The following is a 20172-nucleotide window of genomic DNA, read 5'->3' on the forward strand; positions in this document are numbered from 1 at the left end:
ACATTTGTTCCACCATCACTTAGTGTCAGCCCGGCACTGGGTTCATCGCTGGGCGGGGCGGAGGGGGGCCAAGGTGGGGCTAGATGAGGCCCCTGTCCTCAGGGAAGCTGTTTTCTAGTGAGACCGAGAGAGCTCGGGAGCATTCAGATCTGTGGTTACAGGATGGACAAGTACCGGGACGGCCCCAGGAAGTGCAGGGGAGAAACACCGTCCAGTGGTGGTGGGGTGGCACTGCTTAAGTGGTGTGGACCAGCAGGGCCTCCGGGACCGTTAAGCCGAGAATGGACTGTGTGGGGAGTGACCAGACAGGGGAAAAGGCATCACTGCCAAAGAGGAGGCACAGGCAGGCCGGCGCAGTGACCAGCACCTCCCTCTGCTCGAGGCCCTGTCGGTGGAGAGATGCAGGTGTGTTGTGGCCTGTTCTCAAGGATGACCAGGCCCCCGGGGGCCCCGGGTGGTCCCCACCTGTCCTGGAACTCCACCCCAACTCCCCCTCCCACACAGCCTCCCTCAAGACACCCCTGCACGAGGAGGCAGAGACGTTGGTGGGCGGGGCTGGCCATGGAGACCCCGTGCACGGCGCCTGTGTTGCCTCCTTTGTGGTTACGAAAGCCGACTCGAAGAAGATTCGGGGGAAAAATTTAGAGTAAGTTGTAATTGTCAGATACTTTTAGGAGCTCTGACCTTTAAAGCTCCCCACACACATCCCCTCGGTCATTTAATTGATCCCTCTTGTTGGTCATCTAGGCTGTCTCCGTGGTGGCTCTGCCTGGAGGAGGCCTGTGGATTCTGACCTCTTGGCGCTGCCCAAGAAAGACTGTGGAGGGGGTGGTATCAGGGTCTTGGCCCCTGAGTGCCACGTCACCTGTTAGGTGAACAGGAGAAAGGCACCACATGCGCGCGGTCAGAGGGAATGGCACGTGCAGAGCCCCAGAGGTGGGATGCGTTTGGATGCTGGTAAGGGCCCCTGTACCCCAGAGTGCACACAGGTGCCAGGAGAAGGGGCCCCAGAGGCCAGGAGGCAGTCATGGCTGGGCCATCTGTGCCGTTGCTGGGGCAGTACATGGGCCCGAGTGTTTGGAAGCGAAGGAGAAGCAGGCCCAGATACGCATCATGGAAAGTCTGAGCTCCGGGCCAAGCGGAGGGGTGGGGGATGGGCTGTAGCAATAACTGGGTGGGAGGGCGTGGACGGGGAGGAGGGCCCCAACTGGGGCTTTTCCGGGTACCAGGGGGAGAAGGGTCTGGCGGGGTAAGGGGTAGGTCTCAGGGGGTGGAACACCCGTTGGGGAGGTCCCCGGGCCATTCCGTGCAGGAGCTGAACTTCTCCTTGGCCCGCTGGCTCCTTGGCAGCGGAGAAGGAAGGCTATTGGCCAGGAGAAGGAAAAGTCCAGATTCCTCAGTGCGTCCTGCCCCAGAGTCCAGTGTGGAGGCCTGCTGAGGCCTCCCGTCACCCCCAGCCTCCTCCCTCCCCCAGGCCCTAGCGCGGCCAGACGCTGTCCACCAGCGGTGCCGAGAACCCTTTATCAGATAATAAATAAGGCGGCTGGAGCCGTCCGTGTCAACATCTTGGCGGGCTTCACAGGGCATTGTGTGTGTGTGGGGGCTGCCCACCATGGCTTCCACGTGGCCCTCGAGGGCCGGCCACCCCCACCCCAGCTCCAGTGGGGCTGCGGGGCTCGCCCTCACCAGCCCCCTGCTTGGAGCTGGTTCAGCCCCTGCGGAGATGTGTGTGGGGAGGACGGGGCACCTTGGGGCCTGCAGCCTCACAGCCTCGGTGGGTGCTGGGCCCTCCGGCATCCTTTCTCGTCTGCTGAATGGGGGGGTCCTCCTGGGGGCTGGGACCCAGGAGCCTGGTCACCCTCTTCCTGAGTGCCCGTCCACACACCCTGGAGGATGGCCACCCCCGAGCTGCAGTGAGCTGCCCACTGTTTTGTGACAGAGGAAAGGCGGAGGCTGCCGGCCCGTCTCCCCTTCCCTGAGGCTGCTGTCCCGCGTGCTTGGCGGCAGAGTAGCCTGTCTGTGATGACGGTGACAGCAGCACCTGGTCTTCCCTAAGAAATGCCCCTATTTGGTCAAATACGAAGCTGTGGGGTGGGGAGGGTACAGCTCCGTGGCAGAGCGCGTGCTTAGCAGGCACCAGGTCCTGGGGTCAATCCCCAGCACCTCCATCAAACAAACAAATACATAAACCTAATTACTGCCCCCAAAGAACACAGCATCAGCAAGCTGGTGGCCTGCGTTGCTCCCCCATAGAACAACTTTCCCTTTTTAATAAGCTCGTTACATTTTTCAGACAAGCGCCTTAGAGAATTGACATCCATTTTTCAAAGAGCCATTTTTTTCGGGAGCCAAGGGAAAATTAACCCTAGCCCCAGCCCCACTGGGAGGCTCTCGGGTCTGGGCACAGCTGGACGGGGCGGCGGCCGGGCCGCCGAGTGGTTGAGCGGGTGCCGGCGGCCCCTGGGATGCTTTCGGCCTCCCTGCTGGGATCTGGAGGGAAGTGACAGGTGAAGGGCTTTAAGTGGGAGGAGAGGGTGCTCGGCCAACAGTTTTGGATCAAGAAACCCCAGCCGAGGAGACCCTGGGTGTCTCCCCATTTCTGTGCTGTGTGCTCAGTTTTCCGACTTCACTGGCCGGTCTTCCCCCTTCCCCAGGCGCCCAGGACAGAGCCCAGTGGGGGCTCGATGGACACTTCCCACAGATGGAGGGGACCGTTGCGGGATGGAGGGGCTATGGCACCCCTTCCCTGGGCTCCCTGGACATCTGCTTTAGCTCAAAAGATGAGGAAAATGAGGTGTGGGCAGCCAGGCAGTGCAGATGAACTGGACTTTCTTTCCATCCTGTCGTCTGATAAGCGGCCTGGGGCTGCCCACACCCGCCAGCCTCCCCGCTCATCCGGTTGTTTACGGCTGGCCTGCGGGGCAGAGCTGCGGGGAGGGCTGGCGGGAGGAAGAGCTGCAGGAAGGGGGTGCCAGGCAGCTATGTTAAGGCTCCAGGTCCCGACAGCTTCCGGGCCCCGAAGAGGCACTGGGGAGAAAGGCTTAAATTTAGCAGCTCTGCCCAAAGCTCCTCATGTCCAGAGGAGGGGCTCACCCCCTCTCTCCCAGGGCACGTCCTAAAAAAATGACAAAAATGGAGGAAGAGATGACATCTTCCTTCCCTCTTTGTCAAGTACCCCCCTGGGGACCTCTCTGCAAGGGCCAGGCGCCCAGCCCCTCCTCCCATCCACCCTGCCTGTTCTGCCCGCCCGTCGTGGATGCCTCCAGGTCCCTGCGGAGCCACATGCCACTTCTCAGGTGCCTGTTTCTCTCATCAGGGAAGAGGGGGAACAGCACCTGCCCCTTGGAGGGAACAGTAGGGATGCTGGACCCCGAGACTCTGCGCCTGCCCAGAGGAGGGGCGCTCCCAACCGCGACATGGTTCTCACCAGGCACCCCCCGCCAGGCTCTCCCCGCCACCTCGCTTTGCTTCTCCTCCCCTCCCCCTCCCGAGAAGGGCTGGGCTAGCCTTGCCTTTGAGAGGTCCGGGGGTGCCTGGCGGGGCAGCAGCTCTGGGTGGGGGACCCGCGGATGTCACCCCAACTTGTTCCTCTCCAGCCAGTGACTTGGTCTCCTGCTCAGCTCGGGGCCCCGACACCCCATCATGAGCCCTGAGGACAGCGGGTGGGAAGGGGCTCTGTTCCCGCAGCTGGGTGACCACATATCCTCTCTGTGCCTCAGTTTCCTCACCTGCAAGTCCCCTGGGAAGGTGTGGAGACGAGACAGCGGCGGGCTCTTTTCCACAACAGCGGCCTCAAGTCTGAGCCACCAGTCACGTCCACCCACAGGCACAGCCCTCGCAGGCCCCTCTATCCCCATCTCTCCCATCCAGCCCGCTTTTGAAAGACCAGGTTGTGATCGCAGACAGACCCTGTCCCCAAGGCGTTTCCTCTTCTGCCTGGCCCTGGCCACGTGGTTCCTGGCGTGGCTGCTGCAGGGCCCTGAGGGCAGGTGACTATGTGGTTTCCCTAGCTCCGGCCACCACTAAACTGGCCCCAGGCCCTGAGTGACTGCATTTAACTTGCCCCTCAGCTCATCCAGATCTGGGCGGTCCGTGCTGCAGCCTCTGTATGGGAGGGAGGGTGGGGGTGCACCACCAGCCAGGGACCAGGGCACCGAGGCTCGTGTCCACTTCTTATGGACACCCAGATGGTGAGAGGTGGACAGTGCCCCGTACAAAATTTTGAATCAAATTGGGAGTTAGGGGGAGAAAGCTTTCAATTGGAAGGCTTTACACAAAACAAGAAAGATCCCAGGTTTCTGGCTTCCAAGGAAAAATCAGGTCTTTTTGGTGAAGGGCAGCAACTGGGCAGAAGTGATGCGTGGCCCTTCTGCAGGGCACGCCCGACTCCTTGCCACTCCCTACTGCCTCTCTGCCATCAAGCTGTTAGCAGCCATTTACCAGCTCCCTGGGGCAGAGCCGCCTCCAGCCTGGATGCCAACAAATTTATCATCCAACCCTGTGAGGGGACGGCTTTTGTCGTGAAAGGGGGTGATAGTAATGATTCTCCGGGGACAGTTCGCAGACAGGCCAGGCCATGTGGTCACTCCACCACAGCCCTGAGAGTGCCTGTGTGCGTTAGAACAGGGGCCCAGGTACTTTACTCTTCAGAAATGGTCTCAAGACACAGACTCAGTCGGAACAAGGCCCTTTACTGCCCCCTCTGGGATAACTGTCCAAATAAATACAAGTCTACGATGATGACTGTGTGAACGCTCCCCCCTGGGGTGGCGTCCCGGTACAGTGCACGGCCTGCACGTCTGTCCCTGGCAGTCCTGTGCTCCGAGGAGGGGAAGCTCCCCGTGCCGTGGCTCTATCCATCGAACATGGGAAACGGAGGACAGACCCGAGGCCCGAGGAGTCCACGTCTGGCTGCTCCCCTCATCAGCGCTGCCCGCTCGGCCTCAACCCTCTTACTTGTGGCCCTGGTTTTACAACAGGAAGTCGGGGTGTCTCTGACTGCTGCAGCCTGTAAACGTGACGATGGCGAGTGCTGACAATGGAATTCACGCAGGTGGTGGTGCCCCGGTCAGCCTTGGCTGGAGTGGCCGGTGTGGTCCAGAGCCTCTCACAACACCTAGGGATCCTTTGCCGTCCAGGGGGGCTCAAGCCCTTCCCCCACCAGCCTTCCTCCTGCTCTGGGGCCAGACTGCCGCCTGCACAAAAGGCCTCGGGCCGCCGTGTTGAGGGGCGCCCAGTGCCTCTGGGCCCGGCTGGCTCCAGTCTCTTCTGGCAGCGGGCCTGGAGGTCTCTCTGCTGTGCTGGAGTGAAGAGGCAGCACGGTGGGTTTGGTGGGTGCCGGAGACCTAGGCTAAGGCCAGAGCACACCAGGCCTCCTGGCGCAGGGCCCCGCCGAGGCCAGGCTGGGGAGCCAGGGCTGCAGGAGGCAAGGCAAAGTCCTCTTGCTCGAATTTGAACTCCAAGTGGCTGGGGGCCAGGGGGTCGTCCACTGGCCCGGATACCTGCAGGGAGGACAGGGCACACGTGAGCATCAGATCAGGAACAGCGGGCCAGCCTCACGTGGGGTCGGGAGCCCTCAGAACGGGGTGATTTGCTCTAAGGGGCCTCCTTCATCCCTGGAATGGGGCGGAGACCCCTCCTGAGGATCGACGTGGAACACCTGCAGGGCTCTCCACTGGTGCTCAGCTCTGGTTCTAGCGACCAGCTGTGTGTCCAGCCCCGAGGTCCCGAGAGGCTCCTACAGGGGCTCTGACCTGGCCAGGGAGACAGGGTTCCCCGAGGAGGTGTCTGGGAGCCAGCTCCAGGCACCCCACCCTCCCCTACCACATCCACCTTACCTGGGAGGTGACACTGGGACCTGGCTGTGAAGGGGATCTCAGGCTGGGCTCGGGTTTCAGAGTGGCCACTGAGACCTCCGGGTCAGGGATAGAGGTTGGTGGGGAGGCTGTAGTGATCCCCGTGGACCCTGGGAGGGAAGGTGGGGTATTTACAGAAGCCACCAGGTCTGGCTGCACTGGTCACACAGTGAGGGAGGGGCTGGGTGTGGCTTCCTTCACCAGACCTCCCGCCCCACTGCTGGCTCCCGCCAGCTGGAGCCGTCTCAGGGCAAGGGGGGCACATGTCCTTCTGGGGGTGACACTCGCACCAAACATGTGAATGTCTAATGGTGGAATGTGAGACACTCAGGGATTCCACAGGGAGGATGTGTGCCCCACGGGAGAGTCGGGGGGCTGGGCTCCCTCCCGCGTCTCGGCCGCCCCAGCCCGTGCACCTGAGGCACCCCTGGTCTTGGCCACGTTCTTCGGCTTCCGTTTCCGCGTCTGGATGCTTTCCTTCTTCATGGCCAGGGGCCGCGGCACCTGGCAGGGTGGGCAGGCGGTGGGTGTCTGGGCTCTCTCTCTGCTCACCCCTGGGGCCTCTTGCGTGGCTGCCTGCCCTAATCTCGGCCCTACAGAGCCGGTCACTCCCGCAGCCCTGTTTGGGCAGCTGCCACCCTGGGCTTCACACTTTTCCCGGGCAGGGTAAGGAGGAGCCCGTCCCACCCCAGTCTCCCAGGGCCAGAGGGGCCAGGAGGGCTCTGGGGGTGCAGAGAGGCAAGACTGAGGGGTCCAGCCTCTGCCCGAGGCTGAACGGCGGAGGACGAGCCAGTGACACCAGGGCCTCAGCGAGCCCACCCGCACAGTGGGCCTGACAGTGACACGCAGGTGGGCTGTGGGCACGCACTCAGCCCAGGCCCAGCCTGGTCGACCGCCCCCAGCCCCTCAGCCCCTGCACGCCGGCCCGCTCACCCCGTGCAGCTTCGTGTAGAGCCCGCAGGCGTTGCACACCGGCTCGCCGTCCGCGTTGCGCCGCCACAGCGTGGTGTGCGTGGTGTGGCAGTTGGTGCAGCAGAGGCCGGCCCGGCGGGACGAGGACTGTGGACGGGAGGCCGGTGTGAGCCGTGCCGGGGACCCAGGGCCCTCCTGCCACTCAGCTTGGCCCAGCAAGTGGCAGCCGGGGTGGGAGGGAAGGACGCCGGACTCGGAACTGACTGGCTGACAGGTTGGGGGCCACGGGGGGCCAGGTGAGACGGTCTCTGGGGGCTCAGATCGTGAGGCCTGCCCGGGACAGGGACGGCCGTGATTCCTTGGCGCTTAGATCAGGTGCCCCACGAGCCCTGGGACAGGTCACCTCACCCTTCTGAGCCTCAGTTTCCCTGTCAGTAGAATGGGGGTGAGAGCAGGCCCACCACATGCCTGTTGTGGGTCAGACCGTTGTGAAGAGCCCGGAGGGATGTGCCGCTGGTTTTCTGCCGCGGTCCCTTTTCAGCTACCGATGCTGGGCCTTCACGCTGTGTCTCTGGGGTACAGCAGCACCTTCCATGAGGCCCCAGACTGCAAATTCAGGGGGCCCACCGGCCCCTCTGGGCACCTGCTTCCCAAGACCTGGGGCTCTGGGCACACAGTCAGCTCAACAGCTCTCCGCTGGAGAGTGGGCTGCAGTGCCAGGTCACCCTGTCCACACCGGCCTCTTGCTGCTGGAGCAAGACTGGACCTTCTGGAGCCTCTCAGGCGCTGGCCCTTTCCTCCTCTGCAATGCTCTGGCCTGGCCCAGTCCCCGCCCCTCGCCGGGACAACAGCGATGCAGGGTCTTTACTCCCACCTCCCCGGGGCTGAGACCAAGCCACGTCCGCTCTAGGGTTTCAGCCGCACCTCGGGGAGCCGGGAGAGAAGCCCACAAGTCTCCACACGCAAAATCGCCCCGAGGGTGTGCGTCCTCTGCTCGGGGTCTCCGGCCCAGGACCAAGCCAGAGAGCAACCAAAGGCAAGACAACCAGACCAACCAAACCAGGCAGCAGAAAGGGTCTGTCCCGGGCTGGGGCCGAGCCGTCGGGGGCAGCGTGCTTCCCCGTCGGTCAGCGGTCTCTGGGGTCTTTCCTTCTGCAATGACCTTTCGGGCCACCTAGCTGACCCCCTCTCCCACCAGGCTTTCAGCTGGTCGAGGGCACAGGCTGCCCCCCAGAGTGGCCTGGGAGGGACAGTGGGGTCTGCCTGAAGCCCTCTGCACCAGCGGTTCCCAAGAAGACTCAGACCTGGAACCGCCTCGTCGCCCTTCCCTCCCACAGGCTGCAGGCAGCCACCGGAGACCCCATAGAGTCGCACCCTGTTCAGTCTCCAGCTCGGCCTCCAGGCGAGACTCTGCCCCAGGATCTGGGAAAAAGGACCACAAGACAAGGAAGGGACGAAACCTTGGAGGCTCGAGAGGGAACACAGGGCTGGAGCTCCCAGCCTGGCTGGGGAGACCCCATCCTCTGGCCAATGGCCACCAGACCTGATGTCCAGCCTCGCAGGGGTCTCCGGCTGTCTCCCTGGGGTGCCTGACACGGGGGAAGACTTGCGCACTCACTGGCGTGGAGAGCGCTGGCGCCTGGCCCAGGCCCCGCAGAAGAGGAAGGGACGTGGAGGCTGCAGCCCGGGGCAGACGGGGGGCACACTCTGAGGCAGGGACCCCAGCTCGAGTGCCCCGCCCCGGGGGCCTGCGGCCACATCCTCGCCTTATCTACAGAGCAGCTGCTACTGGACACGATTCGAATCCCCCTCCTTGCCCCTCCGTCCCTTTAGCTGCCTCTCGGTGCCGGGGAGCTGTGCACAAAGTGGAGGCCCCCTGCCCTCCCCGAGCCCACTGTCCAGCGTGAAACAGGGTCTCCTTCCAGCCCTGCTGCTCGCCCCAGCCCGGGGTTCCCCTGAACCCCCCCACCCCAATCCATCCACCTTCTTAAAGTGAGAGGAGGCCTTGGGACCTCCCCAGGGTTCCCAGATTTAGCAAACAAACAAACAAGTAAGCAAACAGGATGCCCACCTGGATGTGAATTTCAGATAAGCAGCAAATACTTTGCATAAGTTCACCCCATGCAACATTTGGGACACACTTGTACTAAAATGCTACTCACTGTTTATCTGAAACGCACATCTGACTGTGCATCCTGTATTTATCTGGTGACCCTAACCTGCCCTCTTCGGCCCCCGCCACCATCCCAGCTCCTGCTGTGCCTTTGGACCAGGAGGAACCAAGGCCTGAGGTCCCTCCCCGTTCCCTCAGGCACTTCTACCAGCCTTCGCTCCCTTAGAGTTCACGCTGCCATCCCACGTTCCAAGAAAACTTCAGCGTCACTGAAATTGAGAAGCACAACACGAGAACGCCGTTTCCTCGGCCCTCAGGCCACTTCCTACTAAAATCCTTCCTGCAGGAATCTCCCACGAGGGCGTAAAGGGACCCATGCAAAGACTCAACCCCAGTGTTGTTTCCGCCTGCCCGCTCAGAGGGGGCGCACACGTGGGCACATCTGCAGACGCACACACCCGGGGCGCCCCCCGCAGCCGCCGGGGCGCGGAGGGAAAAGCAGAGCTACGCTCCGACGGAGGTTGTGCCTGCAGCACGCCACCCCAGCATGCGAACCCATCCCCTGTCCCCTGGGAGGGGAGGTGAAAAATCTGGAAGCCACCTCTGAATCCTTCTTCAGTGAGCATAAATTAAAGTCAAGAAATTGGAAATGAGGTTAAAATCAAGAAAGTGGTAAGAAAAGAATGATCATGAAAAAATTCTTAAAGTCCCTGCTCATTTACTCTTTCCTGGCCCCTCACCAGACTGCGTTCTGCGGAGGAAGGCTGAGGCTCCGAAATACTGAGGGGCCAGCGGCACAGGGGTCGTCCCGGGGTGGACAGGACACGTCCCCGGCGCCGTTCACACCCCTCAGGCACCGGCGCTTCCTCGTCCTTCCTCATTCACTGTCAGGACAAGCGGCCAGGCTGGGCCACTCTCAGGGCCCCCGAACTGCCAGGCCTCTCCCGGCTGCATTTTGTTTTTCTTTTTTGCTCTGTTCTTTCCAAAAGAAGTTGAGCTTCAAAGCCTGTTGCAGAGCCACCCTGAGCTCCAGGACCATCCGAACATCCAGAGAGACCAGGGTGGTGGGCAGCATGGTGGTGGGCAGCATGGAGCTGGGCAGGGGGCTGCTGGTGGAGATGTGAGGGGCACAGGAGAGGGAAGGGCGGGGGGGTGGTTGGAGGGGTGTGGCCAGCTCACATGCAGACGTGCTTTGGAAAGTAAAAACTGCAGATTGGAGAGCAGCAAAGACGAACCCATTTCAAACGGGCCTCTGGACGCTTTTGGAAGAGGAGCCGTGAGGACACTTAACCTGACAACGGGCCACTGTCCCTCGCTGCTCAGGGCAAGTTGTGACAGGGACCAGAGCCTGTGAGGCGGGGCTGTGTAGGAAGGGACACCCAGGGCGGTGAGCAGCGGAGGACACCGGGCCCTAGTGGCATTGGCCACTTTCCAGAGCTGGTGCCAGAACTGGCTGTGGGCTAACAGGCCTGCCGTCCACTGACCTTGGCCGCCTGGCTCCGATACTCATGGGCCAGGACAGGCCAGGCCGAGTGGCACGTGGAATTCACCTGGCCATAGGCACAGGCACACCGGGATCCGTGGAACCACCTCGATCATCCCTGCTCGTCTACACTGATGGAAGCCTCGGGTCAAAGGTGTGACCCTACTCCCACAGCGTAAGACCGAGGATGCACGCGGGAGGCAGGGGGTAAAAACGACACGGGTTCCTGTTGGGTTCCTGTCGGGGGCGGAGCACACTTGCTACTGTCCCCCTCCTATGCTCTCGGTGGCAAGCTTCTAGGACGTTTGTAGTTATTTGAAAAATGGATAAGTTCTCCCTGGAGAGGCCCCTCCTGGGATGTCAGTTCAGCTCACGCATGAGAGAGGGAGGCACTGGCGTGGGGGCAAGTCTGGGTGACCAGCCACGTGGACTGGGCTCTCGTCTCAGGTCTCGGAGGATCTTGGGGTTTTCACAGCGAGCCTGGCCATGCCAGGACCAGCCACCGGGCGAGCAGTGGGGCCACCCTCCCTGAGTGACAGTCAGGAACCCTGTGGCAAGTCAGAGGAGCCCTCTGGGATCTGCTCAGGGAGAGATGGAGAGCCGAGGGGCCGTGTGAACGCCCCCGACCTCAGCCCCACTCGGCAAACACTCCCTGGGTGTGTCCCACACTCAGATCTGTGTAGGCCCTGTGGCCTCGGGGAGGTGAGCACGCACGCACCCTAGGAGGCACCCCAAAGTTGATTATTCCATATCCTTAAACTAGGAAACGAAGAAAACAAAGACCTCACCAGGCCAAGTGCCGGACCCAGCCCACCCACGGCCTGGGGCACGGCTCGTCCACGCGCTCTGAACATGCCGTCTAATTTATCTTTCCGGCAGGCGAGGGAGCAGTTCCTGAGTTCATCTCACGGGCCTGGGCACGAAGGCCCAGGTCAGGGGCAGGGGGCTTAGCAGGAGTGGGGAGCCCACGGGAGACCAAGGCCACAGGTCCTGGGCCGAACCTGGGTCCGCCGCTTGCAGGCCGCGAGCCCAGGGAAGTGGCTCAGCATCTTGGAGCCCCGGGGGGTCATCTGGCTGCTGTGAAGGTAAAAGCCTCAACACTTAGATGGTGGCCCTTGCCCGCCCACCCCTCAAGTCAGAGATTTTCTGCTGGGAGGTGAGCCCTTTGAGGGGTGGGGGCCGAGGTGGAGCGGACTCACATCTCCTGTTCACCAGCCTGTCCTTGGCACCCAGTTCAGGGCTTGGCCTGGGGAGCGTGCAGGGAGTCAGAGGAGGGGGCTGGCCTGCTGCCTGGGGTCAGGAGGTCTAGGCTGCTGTCCCCCAGGACCCTCTCTTAACCTCAGTTTCCCCCTCACTGAGGCCACGCCAGATACCGGGCCAGTGAGGCACACCGGACTTGTGGCGTGATCACAGGGCAGAGACCGAAGGGGTGAGGTAGACTCAGAGGGTCCCCCCTCTCTCCCTCCGAGAGGCACGGCGTGGGTGGGGGGAGGCTGGGGGACCAGCAGAACCCCAAACTCCAGGCAAAATCAGAGGAAGAAAAACAGCGACTGCCCTCAAGCTGCCGGACCCAGAGTCAGTCTTGCTTCCTGCCCGCCCAGGCTGGGGCCCCGAAGAGTCTGGCCCTGGCGCTGTCATAGCCAGGGCTCCAAGCTCCCAGTAAAGGACGACAACCAACCGCCCTGACGCCCAGACCAGCGACCGCCGCAGCTGGCTGGGTCAGCCCGGCACCCGGCAGCGAAAGCCCACCCACGCACCCCCGGGGCCCGACACACCAGAAGCAGCCAGCTGGGCCTGACGGCGCTCACACCAGCCTTAGCCCAGAAACACAGCCCTGCCCAGGCCTGGCACCGGGAGCCACTGCGGCCTCGCTGTCTGCACGTCTGGCCAACCTCGGCAGGCCTACCACTCATCTACAAACTGACTTGAACATCAAAGTTCGCCCGTGAAACAGTACAGTATAAAGTAACTCTAAACCTTGACGCAGCTTCTGGGGACTCTGCCCTGCTGGGGGCAAAAGTCGGGCTCCCAGTCCCCTACTCCCCACCCAGACACACACCAGAAGGAACCAAAAGTGAAAACAAATTTCGCCCAGCAAACAACCACAGACCTGGTCTCCTCCCATCCCTGCAGCACTGTAGAAAGTCCCCTCCCCTGGAGGGCTCAGCGTTCTCCAACAAAGCATGCTGCCAGCAGCCCCTCCCCCGAGCCCCTCCCTGGGGTCAGGCCACCCCCACCCTGCCCTGCTCCCACCACCGCCTGGCCAGCCCGAAGCCCCAGGCAGCCTTGGAGCCGCAAGTCTGACCCCCAGAGGGCCCACGGAGGTTCCCCTGCCCAGCAGGTCCCAGCCCGCTCAGGGGCAGAGGAGCCTTTCTGGGACGCTCGGCAGACACTGCGGGTGCACAGCCCCAAGCGCAGGGGCCCACAGCAGTGGGCCAGGCTCGGTCAGGTCATCCTGGCCTGGGCCTCCTGCTCCCCAGAGAGCTCCCCTGGGCTCCCTGGCCCCCTCCTGCCCCGCAGCCGCCCAACACTCACCAGGCGCTTCTGCGGCCGCACCAGTGGCCGGTTGACGCCGTTCATCTTGTGGTAGAGGCCGCAGGCGTTGCACAGGTAGTGGCCGGTGCCGTCCCGGCGCCACAGCGGGGTGGACAGGGCCCCACAGTTGACGCACTCGCGACCCTCACCGGGAAACTCCTCCAGGAAGTCGGACGCTGCGGGAGGGCAGCGAGAGGGTGAGGCTCTGCCCAAGCCCGCAGCACTTGGCCCTTTCTTCCCTTTTTGTGCCTTTACTTTAGTTTGTTTCAAAATTTATTTTCTCTAATTTTATTTCTAACTTTCAATTTACATACAGTGAAGTTTGTGCCGGATTTAAATAACTCATTAGGGCTGCTTTATAAGGTGGGGGGAGGGTTACTAAATCCAGCCTCTGGGCGGCGACGGGGAACTGCCTGTAAATGGGGGTCCAGCACCAGCATTGGTGATTCTGATCCCTGGGGAGGTGGGAGCCTTGTCCTCTGCAAAGTGGGCCGATCTGGAGGGGCAGTGGTGGTGAGGCTGAATCAGACTGGATCCTACAAGGACCAGAGTCACTGTCCCCTACTTGAGTGGTGCACACGGCAATGATGGTGAGGACTCCTGGCCCCCTCCAGACTGGGGCAGGCACTGGCGACACTTGGGCGCCGGGGACCCTGGGTGGAGGCGGGGCGGGGATCAATCATCACCGCTGGGCGTGGGCGCCAAGTGGATCCCGCTTCCTGCATGGAGGAGCTGGGGGCTGGGGTGGGGGCCAACGCTAAAGACTGGGGCAGCAAAAAAAGGCATGGTCCTCGGCTCGGGGATGGGGTAGGAAAGTGTCGGTGGCGCCCACTACTGAGAAGGCGGGGATGGGGAGCATTCCCTTCTGTACAGGCCTGGAATCCGATTACTCAAATTTATACCCTGGAGAGCGATTGGAACTGGGTCTCAAGTTGGAATACATAAACATCCTAGAACAGAGACGAGTGTGGCAGTTTACTTAAATAAACCAGTATTTTGAACTCTTAGAAAATAATTTTCAAAACTTCTCATAAAAACGTTTAAGATGCAGGCTCCAAATGGCATGATCCCAGAATACTGGGTTCAGGTGAATGAAAGGCAGAAGGAAATTCAGAGCTGGGGTTTTCATCTCGGGGCGGGTGAGCTTGTGGCAGCCGCTGGGTTCCACCCGGGTTTCCTTGTCCCCAGAGTTCTGGGCTGCCCTATGCTGGTGCCCGACCTGGCTGAGAAAGCCCTGATTGGGGGGCGGCAGGCATTTTGCAGGGTGCGGGTTTGCATCTCAGGACGGCGGGCGGGCACCCAGACTCTAGTCAGTGGAGCCGCCTCCCAGTCCTGCACTCACCGAAGGCGGCTCTGCGGCCGGGGAGCCCAGCTGGGCGGCCCTGCAGGCTGTGCAGGACGCTGCCGTCCAAGGGTCCAGAGGTCCAAGACGGGGCCACCTCGGTGCTCACGTAGGCTGGGTATGCAGCAGGATACGAGGAGCCCACCGGCCGCCCGAGCAGGGCCGGGTATTGCTCTCGAGCCAGCATTGCGCCCTGGTAGGCGCCGCCGTCCCGGGCCCCTGGGCCACCACCGCCGGGCCCCGGGGGGCTGGGCTCAAAGGGGAAAGCGGTGGCGCCGGGCGGCTGAGCGGCCGGCGGGTGCGGGCTGCCGGGGCCGAAAGAAGACGAGTCCGCCGCGGTCGCCTGCGCCCAGCCGGGGTGCGTGGCGAGCGCGGGGGGCTGCAGGCCTGGCTCACACGCAGGCAGGTAGGGCAGCATGGAAGGGACGCGCGCTGGCGGAGCGAACACGGGGGAACCCGCGCCCGGCGGGGGCAGAAAGGCGCCCGAGTCCACGTAGGCGGCCTGACCCGGGCTCGGGGCCAGCGCCAGGCTCTGGTACATCGTCCCTGGCGCGGCCTTGACCTGCAGAGAAGAGGGACGGGCGTCGGAGTCCTGGCCGCTGTGCCCCGCAGGTGATGTCGCTCAGGCCGCGATCCCTGCTCCCCAGCCCCGGCCGTTCTTGGGGTGGGTCCCGGAACCCGCAGGGGCAGAACTGCAGGGGCGGCGGGGCGGCTCGAGCGGCCCGTGGGGCATCGCCGGCACAGCCGGAACGCCGAGATCACCTCCTTCACAGCCAGGGCGTCACAGGTTCCCGAGTGGGCTCGGCGGGTGCCGAGGACGAGAGGCCCGGCAGGTCCGTGGGGCGCAGGGTCTGGGACAAGGCACCAGGCCGGGGCTGGGGTACTCACCGGCTGACTGTGAGGACCAGAGGGCGCGGCGCGCGCGGTGGGCTGCGACGGCTGGAGACTGGGAGACGGGGTCCGCGCACTTCCACAGGGAATCCCGGGCGCCCGGCCGCCCCTCCGCCCCGCCCCGCCCCGGGCCGGCCCGGCCCGCCCCCACCGCGCCGCCCCTTCGCTCCCGGCGCCCTCCCCTCCCTCCGCGCGGGGTCAGCGACGGGGCTGCGGCCAAGGTGGCACGTGACCGGAGCAGGCAGGGCGCGCGGGGCTCCCGCGGGAAAGGCGACGGAACGCTGGGCGCCGGGCACCCAGCGCTGAGTCCCAGCCAGCGCCGGCCTCAGGAACCGGCCAGGTGCTCCATGGGGCCCTGGAGTACTCCCGGAGTGGAGACGTCTACATTTGTTCCGGGGATTCTTAAGTTTCCAGCCCTCCTTCCTCGCCAGTCCCAGGTTCCCCCTAAGACTGGCTAAATGTCTGGTGCCCTGTCTATGGATGAGTCCCTGACCCTGGCTCCATGCGATCAGTGATGTAGAGGTGGTGGGGACCCCTCACTGACCTCTGGTCTGGGGTCCACAACAGAGCTCCGGCTTCCAAAGGGACTTTCTAGCTCCTTTTCTCTGGACTCAAACCCGTGTGCCACAACCCTGCATGTGCAGAGTCTGGCAGAATCCCAGTCTCCTGTTTCTGACCCAGAAGGCAACTACCATACTTGGTCCCAGTTGCGGGGCGCAGGTCGGGTTGGCAGGCTCCATCCACATGCACTTCCCTTCTGCAAGGTCACCGCCCAGCTCCCTGCCTCCACCCCTACGTGGGACTTTCACTTGGTCCTGGGGGTTTCCCGAAGAGGCACCAGAAATGTGGGATGGGTGGGAGGCCCCTGGGTCTGGAGGTGGCCCCTGGCACTCCCTGGGTGGGCTCGATGGTGCCAGCACCTCGGAGAAACAGGTCTCCCGGGCAGCTTCACTGGAATTACCAGCACTCTCCGAGTGCACAGCAGGCTCTGGGTGACAAGGCTGGGTGAGAGCAGGGCTCACCAGGTGGCCCTTGGCCTCGGTGCTTGGTGCTCGGGGCCATGAATGTTTTTCGTTTGCAGAAACGGGCTGTCCCTTCTGTTGTGTCAAGGATGGACTGCAGGCCAGGGCACTTTCAGCCTGTAGAGGGGTGGGGAGGCCTGGCACTCGCTCCTCTCCATGTGCTCCAGAACCAGACCAGAATTCAGGGCACATTTTGGACCACTCAGGGGCTCTGGAAGGTGGTAGGCAAGGCCTCTACTCTCATCCTGGGTAGGGGGTCCCACAGAAGGTTCCAGGCGGCTCCGGACTCTTCACAAGCCTTGTGTGTGCCACTGGGAGGGGAAGTAGGGTCTCAGGTATCCCCTTTATGCTCTGCTCCTTGCCCCTCCCCCCATGCTCACCCACTGAGGGTCACTCCATCCTCTCCCGCCCTCAGGGCCCTGGGTCCACGATGCTGCGATGGGCTCCCATGGTACCGACTCCCTACGTGCTCCCCTCTGGGGTCCGAACTGGTCCCACCCCGCCCCGCCCCAATCCCTCCAGACCTCGCCAGTGGTTCTCCCATCTTTCTCTTTTTCATGGTGAGCCCCAGGATAGCCCAGAGAGGTCCGGGTGCGCTCAGGGGCCCTGCATGGCTGGAGAACGCGGTCTCCCCGGTGAGGTCCGCCTGCAGACCCGGCAGCTGTGCTAGGGCCGCAGCGCAGTGACGCTGGTTGAGCCCGCACTGCTTCCTCGGCCCTCGGAGCCCCAGGGAGAGAGTTTGAATGACATGGGGAGATGCCCTGCCAGCCCCGGGGGTGAGGAGGAAAGAGGAGAGTCACCTTGCCGGGAGTTGAGACACCCCCTCCACCCTGCCAAAAAAGGGTTCAGATAAAAATGGAAGATACCTGGGACCCTGCTGTGGGGGGGAGAGGGGCTAGTGTTCTCACCTGGAGACACGAACACCCGGGGGGTGCTGTGCTTTGCCCTGTGATGCTTCCGTTTGATTCTCACACCAACCCTCATTAAGGTAGAGAAGTTTATTATTATTACTATTACAGATGGGGAAATAGGACACAGAGAGGTTAGATACCCTGCCAAGGTCACACAGCTGGTAAACAAGGTGGTTAAAACAGGAAGGACGCAAAATGTACGCAAGGAAGCCGTCTCCAGCCACTTCTCCTGTATTAATAAACCTCTTAAGTGGACATTTAAGAAAATAATTAAAAGGCTGAGACTATTTCCTGAGGTGGGGGTGGGGTGGCAGAAGCCGCCTCTAAATCCCTGGTCTCTCCAGAAGATTTAGGCGTTGAAGGCTCGTCCCAGGCTGGCCCGACAAAGGCTCTCTGTGGGGTGCCAGGGCTGTGCTGCTGCTCGGGGAGTCTCAGTGTGCAGCAGCCCCTCCAGGTGGGACGTGGGCTCTCGCCCCCGGACCAGTAGAAGCAGAGGCTGCTGGTGGGATTTCCTCATCCGATCAGCTGACACCCTGCTGATGGTTGCCAGCCATGGGGCACAGTGACAGGGTGAGGGGCGCTGGTATCTGTGCAGCATCTGGACCCCTTCACGATCTCTTCTCCTTGAACCAAAAAGAGAGGCGTCTCAGCTGAAACTCAAAGCCAAGTTCTCTCCCCACTTGCCCACACCTTGCCCAGCCTCCCTCACCCGCCAAGTCACTTTCTAAGGCTAAGGACCTGTCATCCTTCTGTGCAACTGCCCCAGCCAGGCTCCCTGGGCTCCTCCGGAGGGAGCCAGGTGCCCCAGTCCACCAGGACCTCACTTTCCCCACCAGCCCATCCGCTGTAAGCGGCCTGTGCCCTGGCCCTTTGCCCATGCTGCTCCTCAACTAGGGGGGCCCTTCCTCTGCCTTCTCTACTTGCTGAACTCCTATACATCCCTCAGCACCCGGCTCACAAGTCCCCTCCCTTCTGTGGCCTTTCCCACGCGGTACTCTCTCCCCTGCCTTCTGCCTCATCACGCTTTGCGGCTGTGCGTCCCTGCCTTGCCTCCCCGCCAGACCCTGAGCCTCTGTGTCTCCGTTCAGCCGTGAGGTGGGGGTGTCAGTCGTGCCCGCTCCTCACACTGGCTTTGGGCGCAGTTAGCGGGAAAAAGAGCTGCAGCGTCTCCCTGGGATGCGCACAGAGCGGGCGCCCGGCGGGCACCGGGCAAAAGCTGAGGGGAAGCCAGGTGAGAGGAGCAGAGGGCTGGGCCCCAGGATCTCGCTGCAGCCAGCTGGAGGCGGTGGAGCTGTGTGCTGGGGCCCTGAGAACGGGGCTGCTGGGATGGGCAAGGGAGGCATAGGGAGGAATTCGTGACCCTCTGCGCCCCCAGGCTTCTCTCTCTGGCCAGGGGGAAGCAGCTCTGAGGTGGGGACCCTACCCCAGGCCCTGGGAAGATTAGAGGGTTGGCTTGTTAACCCCCTGGTGACCAGGCAGAGCTGAGTTCTGTGATTCCGGGACATGAGTGGTTGCCTGTGGGGGCCTTGGGGAAAGTGATGGCCGGGGCCGGAGGGGCCGGGGTGGGGGCAGGCTCCCGTGTCTGCTACAGGGACGGACCCTGGTGTCTGCGACTTGCCCAGCAGCTGCCTCTTAACTCAGACACGTCAATGACAAGAGAAGACGGACCTGGGAGAGCAAGGCGGGCAGTCAGGGCCTCTGGGCCGGCTCCCAGGGGGGACCCAGGACTCTCTCTGGGGCCGCAGGGCAGCCCCGGGGCCAACCACCCCTCACAGGGAGGGCCCCAGCAGGGCCCCTGCTGCACGCACACCGACTTGTGGCCACGCGGGGCTTTGAGCTCTGGGGAGGCAGTGTCCGTCCAGCCCTGGGAAGGGTGCAGTGCCCAGGAACTAGCTCCTTAGCGTGGGGTTGTCTGGGTGACCTGCACAAGTGGGCCTGAACCTGGCCTCCCTGAACCCCAGCCCCGGGGGTCTGCCCTTCCTGTAAGTGGGGTCTCAGGGAAGGATGCCTGGGTAGGCTGTGCTGGGGTGGGGGCTGGAGGTGGGGATAGGCGGAGAGGTCTGTGTCCTCCCCAGTTATTCAGGTAAGCCCCATGCCCTCTCATCCCAGGCGGGGGTGGGGGGCCTAGTTCAAAGACCCCCTCCTGCTCCCTGTACCTGGAGGCCCCTCCTCCCCCAGGCTCCACCCTTGCAGAGCAGAGTGCCCTGGAGTGTCTGCTGCCCTGGGAGCCTCAGAGTGTCTTCAGGTCCTGCTGCCCTGAGAAGATGAGGCAGAGTCTCTGTGGAGGAGTCCAAGACTCCAATACCAACCAGAGCCGCAGAACCCACCACAGTGAGGGGCTCGAGGCTGGGGACCCTCCGGGCACACCTGGTAGGGGCTGGGGGAGCCTGGCGCACTGGATGTGGGAGCCACGCAGGTGCAAGACGTCACTGTGGACACATAGGGGTGTGCACCTGTGCCCTCTCCTGCAGGTACGGTCCAGCCCAAGGGCCCCTGGCTGGGGCAGGGGCAGTGACTGCCGGGGGAGGGCCCCCAAGCTGAGGCTGCTTGTCATCGTTGTGGTCACCACCACTGCTTGGTGTTTCCTGGGTGTCCCTTGTGCCTGGCTGGGCCCAGGAGCATCTGTGTTTTAACTCCTTTCATGCTCACAGCCATCTGGAGAGCTGGGGCAATTCCTGTGAGCTGTCATGCCCATTTCACAGATGAGAGAAGTGAGGCCTGGACAGAAAGGACTTGTCCGAGGGCCAGGGCTGGGCAGAGGCTGAGACGGGAATCGAACCCAGCTCTTGGGCCTCATTGTGCTCTGCTCCACGCCCTCCCGTTTGCCCCTGCAGTCTGCCCGCTCCTCGGGCCGCCGCCCCCTCCCTGTCCAAGGCCGGGTCTTCCTGTTCTAAGTCCTGCAGCCCCTAGAGAGTCTGTGTGGTGGAAGCATTGTGGCCCAACCCGCCCCCAGGCGTCAGTGAACGGGAGATGCTGGGCCTTAGAAACAGCCTGCACTGTGGATGACCCAGCCGGGGCCTCCAGTTGGCTGCCGAGAAAGGGGGACCAGGAAATGAAAACAGAGTTCACGGGCCGCCGTATCATTTATGTAACTGAATCTGGTTTCAA

General features: G+C 62.8%; 1 protein-coding gene across 1 annotated transcript; it reads right to left on the reverse strand.

The window, feature by feature from the left end:
- Window positions 1-4675: 4675 nt before the first annotated feature.
- On the reverse strand, window positions 4676-15249 carry GATA5 (GATA binding protein 5). Its single transcript, XM_032461530.1, has 7 exons — window positions 15129-15249; window positions 14241-14802; window positions 12899-13074; window positions 6789-6914; window positions 6272-6359; window positions 5838-5965; window positions 4676-5501 (listed from the first exon to the last, which is right to left on the reverse strand). The coding sequence occupies exons 2-7, from the start codon at window positions 14779-14781 to the stop codon at window positions 5346-5348; spliced, it is 1215 nt and encodes a 404-aa protein (XP_032317421.1). The 5' UTR covers window positions 14782-14802; window positions 15129-15249; the 3' UTR covers window positions 4676-5345.
- Window positions 15250-20172: the final 4923 nt, after the last annotated feature.

Source organism: Camelus ferus, chromosome 19 (assembly GCF_009834535.1).
Source record: "Camelus ferus isolate YT-003-E chromosome 19, BCGSAC_Cfer_1.0, whole genome shotgun sequence".
Classification (NCBI taxonomy): Eukaryota; Metazoa; Chordata; class Mammalia; order Artiodactyla; family Camelidae; genus Camelus; species Camelus ferus.